This window comes from Humulus lupulus, chromosome X (assembly GCF_963169125.1).
Source record: "Humulus lupulus chromosome X, drHumLupu1.1, whole genome shotgun sequence".
NCBI classification, from domain to species: Eukaryota; Viridiplantae; Streptophyta; class Magnoliopsida; order Rosales; family Cannabaceae; genus Humulus; species Humulus lupulus.
The window spans coordinates 13720479-13726536 of NC_084802.1; the positions used below are offsets into that span (position 1 = coordinate 13720479).

General features: G+C 35.3%; 1 protein-coding gene across 2 annotated transcripts; it reads right to left on the bottom strand.

Annotated features, from left to right (window-relative positions):
• Positions 1–1375: 1375 nt before the first annotated feature.
• Positions 1376–6058, bottom strand: LOC133804879 (tubby-like F-box protein 8). Of its 2 annotated transcripts, XM_062242990.1 has the most exons (6): positions 5789–6058; positions 5160–5312; positions 4191–4657; positions 3765–3852; positions 3277–3409; positions 1376–2375 (listed from the first exon to the last, which is right to left on the bottom strand). In XM_062242990.1, exons 3-6 carry the CDS (start codon positions 4536–4538, stop codon positions 1667–1669), a joined length of 1278 nt encoding a protein of 425 aa, XP_062098974.1. In that variant the 5' UTR covers positions 4539–4657; positions 5160–5312; positions 5789–6058; the 3' UTR covers positions 1376–1666. The 2 variants fall into 2 exon arrangements, with proteins under 2 accessions (XP_062098974.1, XP_062098975.1); XM_062242991.1 differs by lacking the exon at positions 5160–5312.

The window sequence follows — 6058 nt, forward strand, 5'->3', positions numbered from 1 at the left end:
AGATAAAGTGAACTCTTTTTGTACACAAAAATTTAATATTACCTACATCTTAAATTATTCTACACTTACCAAAACAACTCAACTACTCAAAATAAACACCCTTGTATTTCATCCCCTCAGGTGCTTGACTTGTCAAGAGTTTAAAATGTTGGGACAATAAGTGGACCAGAATCACCGAAGCTATAGTAAAACACACAACAATTTTATGGTATAAAGATAGAACGAAAGTGTATTCACTTTTATGTGTTGTCAAAAGGAATATAGTTGCAATGCAACTTGTTTACTTCCACTAAACTAAAAATGGTGTCGTAATCATCTTTATTGTGTGCTCTCTTTTCGTCCGTAAAAAATAATACCAAGTTGTTTGCATTATAGAGAAAAAAAAAATACATAAAAATACAAGTGTCGTGTATAAATCTATTGAACAAATTAAATTAACCTGTGTTGTCCTTGTAGAACTAGAATCTTCTGTATAAATATGCCAAGATATTGCATAATCTAATACCACCATGCAGTTTATTCCAATTTATTCTTTTTAAGCAACCTAAAAACAAATAATAAACACTATTACAACAAAGACTCTGCACATAAATAAATATATACACAAATATATTGTATACAGGATTGGTTGAAATGTATGCATTGACTTCTAATAGTGAAAGATAAAATAAACCCCATTTAATTCAAAAGACAATAAACGATGATGAAAGAGCTGCATCAACCAACTACCTATTGAGAGAGAAAACATGAAATGAAACCACATTGATATGACACCCTCCTAAAGTAGTTGATAATCATTCTCTTTAAATGTGTATTAAAATGCAAATTTAATAGCAATTTTCTTCTTTGATCATAACTTTGGGAAATTCAAACAAGGCAACCTGTAATTGAGTAAAGCCACTAGGGGCAATTTGAAAAGGACAAAAGGAAAAAATAAGGCAAATTCACCAGCCCAACTACTCGAGTTAATGCCATTCATAAAGTCGGTTTTTGCATAAATTTTCCAAGTAATAAACGACCAGTCATGTGTGAAAGGCATTCCGGATTACTGTCCAAGTTCAAGTTCCCATAAATGAACCTTCTACTCATAAATAGAGAGAAAAAGAAAGGCTTTCCGAGATGGTTACTAAGATAGTTCCAACTTAATAACTCTTATTTCAAGAATCCACCAGTGTCTAGTGTAGTAGTGTAGTAGTAGTACCACAAATTTTTTGGTTGAATTGAATCGAAAGGATAGATAACCAAGTCAGAATCCACATTATGAAGCCTACCCAATGCGAATAGGGGGCCCTTTTCATGTCTAATCTGTTCTTTCCAAAGCATATAATATAACAACAAAAGTTAAATGAGAAGATGACACAGATAGACAAGAGAATCAATCAACGCAAACTAAGCCAAAAGATAAGAATTAAAAAAAATAAAAATAAAAAAAAAGGAAGAGGACTCATCCCCCCATTGTGCACTGATAATGTTTCTGCACTCCCCGGTCGCAGCCGGAGTTCTTAGCCTACCATGAGTTTGTACGGTGACTTGATACAACAGCAATAACAACAACCACATTCTATGTAGAGAGCCCTAGAAAGGAAGAAACATTTCAAGCTAATTTTTTTTTTCTTTTTCCTTTTTCTTCTATTGCTTACCGTAAATCTCTTTTCATTTTTCTCTTCTATTCACATGCCAATTTGGTGTCGAAGCTGCTCAAGCAGATGGCGAAAGCCTGAAACGCAGATAATGGATATCTGTAATCCATAGTAAACATGTCCTTCCCTACCTTGCCGAACTGAAGTATAATCTTGTCATGGTCAGATTGGGCTGGTGGCTGTGATGGCGTTGGTGCACCAGCAGCAGCCTGTGTTGCAGCAATTAGCTGAAAGTTTTTGACAGAGGCAACTGTCACCCTTCCCCGGAAGTTAAGACACCAACACTGCAACTGTTCATGCCACCTTGGTGCTTTGTTCCGAAGAACTAGTGGTCTCTCCTTACCCTCCTCATCTTCATCGCGGGGCCCGATAATATCGGAGAATCGAGCACTGCTAAACTCAGTTGAGTGGTCAATTGATTTTGAGAAGGAAATGCTGCGGAATGAGTCCTCAAGGGAGCGAGGAGCAAGCTCCGGCTGGCCTGGAACAGCACCGCCGGGCTCAAGGGATGAGGAAGGGATTGAATGCATAACACAATGCATTCTTCGTGGGCCCCTAGTGCCAAGCACATTTAACTCATAAGTGACTTGGGCAATATTGTAACTTCCTGTAGGAACCTTTGGAGAAACTTTCTTAGAGTAAAATCTACGGCTTCTGCCAGGTGGGGATAGCTGAGTAATATTGTAGGGAGGTTGGGTATCATAAATAATGAATTTTGTGCCTAGAAAGTTAGACCTGAAACAAGAAAAAGACTGATCAATTTACTGCACCCAAGAAAGTATATGTTATCAAGCTTTATATCACTTTTCACACTGTAAACCAAAATACAAAGCATCCTACAGCAAACTACTCTAGTGCTTTCTCAATAACTAAAATACGCCATATATCAAAAAGCAAGTACAAAATTTTCAGTAGCACAACTGAGATAAATGTTCATAGGGATGAAGAAAACAGGGCTAAGAAACAGACCACGAGACATTAGTAGCATTGAAAGAATGATTTCAAAAAAGGCTAGAGAGTAGCGTCAAAAGAATGCTACACATGCAGTCCAGTCAAGCACGCTGATTTTGACATGTTGGATGAACAAAAGTATAAGTACAAGTAGTAAAAGGTAAGTTGATTTGAATAGAGAGCTTTGCTCTATTTAGACAGAATATATGTGTGCGCATGCGTGTGTGTTGGGCTGTTGTTGTGGGAGAAAACATGTATAAAAGTGCTAAAATGAAGATAGGTACTACGTGATTTTCAATTTGATAGTACATATAAAAAAACTTAATACCCAAATTGTTTACATGCTTAAAACAAAGTTTGTAATCTGACAAGTTTTATAATTACAAGCCATGTGAAAACAACGTGGAAAACTATAAGAATCCGTTGACTAGCACAATGGGAAGAAAAAAAAAGTGGGTATGCAGCCAAATCATATAACAGACTAGGTATACCCAAATGTGAAAGAGAAATTTTTTCAATTTTAATTTTTTACAACGAAAATTGAAATCAATGATCTGCATTCCAAACCCTTAATATTTCTTAATCTATATAGGCAATAGTTTACTTATTGATTCATTTTTTTGGATCAGTAAAACAGTGTTCAAAAAATAAAAACTCACAGTAGCAGTGTGTCACAGCTCAGTACCTGAGTTTGCCAATGTAAGTGCTGCTTGATCGTGATATATTATCTGCATCCATGGAGATCACATACTCTGTGCAAGTTGTTCTACGCGTTCGCTTTGCACAAAGAAGAAATTTTCCATTTTCAACAAGCAAAGCTGCAAAAGCAGTGCACTAATCAAATGGCAATACAAAAGAGAATAAATAAATTATTCTTAAAACATCTTATTCCAATTAAAGGCAAACACAAGTTCATAAACACCTCACATAAATTAAAAGGCTAATAAATCAGTTTAGAGTCTCTAGACAAAGCAACCATTATCAAATTTTCCATATGACATTACAGTTTCACATTCATAGACTCGTGATGCTTTTCTTCAACTAAATTATGAGAAGACAAGCAAGGCTAACAGCAGTTTTCATTCACTAAGCCCTCAATCAAAGAACAAGAAAGATTTGCTTGAGCTCAATACAAAATTACAGCATAAACAAAATAATCATTTAGAATCTCACCAGGGCTAAGGCAAAGGAAAAGGTGGTAAGTTAGGTTAGACTTATCCCTCTTTATAAAACACTGAATAGTTCCATCCCGAGGTCCTGGCTGAAATGACAAATTATAAAATCATGTTAGTTGTCACTCATCTTAGAATAACATGTCTCGGACGGAATAAGATACAATAAGGCCTTGCTTGGTAACATTTTATTTTACCTTGTGTTTTTGTGTTAAAGTTTCAAAAATTAAAATAAAGGACTTGGGAAAAGCTCCACCATTCATTTCAGTTTTAAAAACAAAAAGAAAATATTACAACATTACCAAGCAATGAATAGGTCATGACTCGTGTGTGAGCATACATTTAAGCAGATAATCACTAAAATACGAAGAAAAAGGTAATAACCAAGGATAAGACACTGTGGTAAATACATATTAGTGACTCTCACCTGCTTTAAAGAGACTGGGAATGTAATCTTGCCAGAAAATTCAGGACTTTTAACAATTTCTCTGCAAATTTCCCTCCAAGACCTGCAAACAGCAGCACATGCCACAACATGTTTCCTAGTAGGCCACGTACTCTCACTTGCCTCTAATCTTTTAATCACATCACGTAATAGTTCAGGTGGAAGACTAGCCCACCGGCTGTTCTGAATAACCAGAGGCTGCTCATGCAATTCATGGACTGAGCCATGTGATTTCCCCCTACTATGGCCAGGCAGTCTTACCTCAAAACTTCGCCTTGATAGACTACCAAAACCATCCCTAACATCACGAACAATGCTGCGAAACGACATCTACTCCAAAAATACTAGCTGTCCCAGATGTTCAATATGGATGTATCTTCACTAGAGTTACATAAATTGTATTCCACTTTACTTCTAAAAGTGACCAGAGACCATTCAGCACTATTAAGCTGCAAAAATAAATAAATAATGTTGGAAATACATTTTTAAACACTTGATAATCAAGAAAGTAAAAGAGATATAAGAAGAAAAATGACGAAAAGCACAAACAAGAAAAAGAGATTCTCAGAAAAGAAAGCTTCTCACATGGAGCTAAAGTAGTCTTAAGCTCTACACTTTAGTCAGAAACATCTTTAAATGGATTTCTAAAACTTTTTTTTTTCAGAATCTAAATTCGCCCATTTTTAATTATTAACTTCCTGATGATACAACCATCAAGCGAAACACAAGAGAGAGAGAGAAGGAGAGAGAACACTGCAATTAACAAGCCGAGCTAAAGATAGAATTTAACATAATATATTTAAAAATCAAATAACCATCAAGGCAAACTAATAAACTAAAACCAAAGATAGCAATTAAAAAGCTGATAACTCTAAAAATAGCATCTTCTTAGTGAGCAGCAAACTAAGAAATAAACTAATGAAGGAATAAAGTGCCCAGATGGGAACAAACCTGAAAAGTGCACCAAAATAATAGTGCCAAATGACTAAGCCCTAGGCCTTAACATAATCAAAGATCCATTACTTCTCCACTAGGGCTTCCAAAGATCGGTGCTAAGCATACAAAGATCAAACCTTTCTGGTCAAATCCCTGCTAGTGTACATACTGAAACCCTAGACATTAGTTCTCAGGAAAAGCATTTTACACCAGAAAATTAGAAACGTATGAAATTTTTTCCTAAGTACCATACAATAAAAGTTACAAATACAGGAGAAAAATCACAAACAAACAGAAAAACAATCTTCCATAAGTGACTGAGACCTCCAATGTTTTTTAAAAAAAATTAAATTTTAAAATTGAAGAAAATTGTAGCCAATAATAAAAAATAAAAAAAAAAGAAACAACAAAAACCTTTTAAGAAATTATACAAAGTAAAGCATAATACAGATCTCTAGAAGCTAAGAACGTTCTCAAACACGCAAAAAATACCCCAACAAAAAAAATTGAGAACATTTTGAAATTTCCATAGAAGTGTAAAAAATTTACGCTCCTACCAGCTGAAAAAACACTCACTGAACCCTCAAAAAATTAGTCTTTAAAAACCTTTTCGCCATAGGTAAGGTAGAATAGGGGACACTAACCTGAAACCGAAACGGATCAGAGAAACGAAACTTGGTGTTAGCCTGCAAATTTTGCCGAGAAACAAACAGAAAAAGGCGAGACGTAATCTGTACAAAAAATTGAGTAACAAGAAGATACAAATTCTTCAGCACCAACCACGAAGATCAGAACAAAACCAGCTAAACCTCAAACCTTTTCCTCTACTTCTTCCCCTTTATCTCTCTGAGTCTCTCTCTAAAAAGTCTTCTGTCTCTCTCTAAGGACCCGGACTTGAACTCTTTATTAAATCC

Coding starts and splice junctions, on each gene's coding strand:
- LOC133804879 (XM_062242991.1), bottom strand. CDS start 4,538: ATGTCGTTTCGCAGCATTGTTCGTGATGTTAGGGATGGTTTTGGTAGT. Junction 3,853..4,190: donor TCCCAGTCTCTTTAAAGCAG/GTGAGAGTCACT, acceptor TTGTCATTTCAG/CCAGGACCTCGGGATGGAAC. Junction 2,376..3,276: donor ACTTACATTGGCAAACTCAG/GTACTGAGCTGT, acceptor TTCTTGTTTCAG/GTCTAACTTTCTAGGCACAA.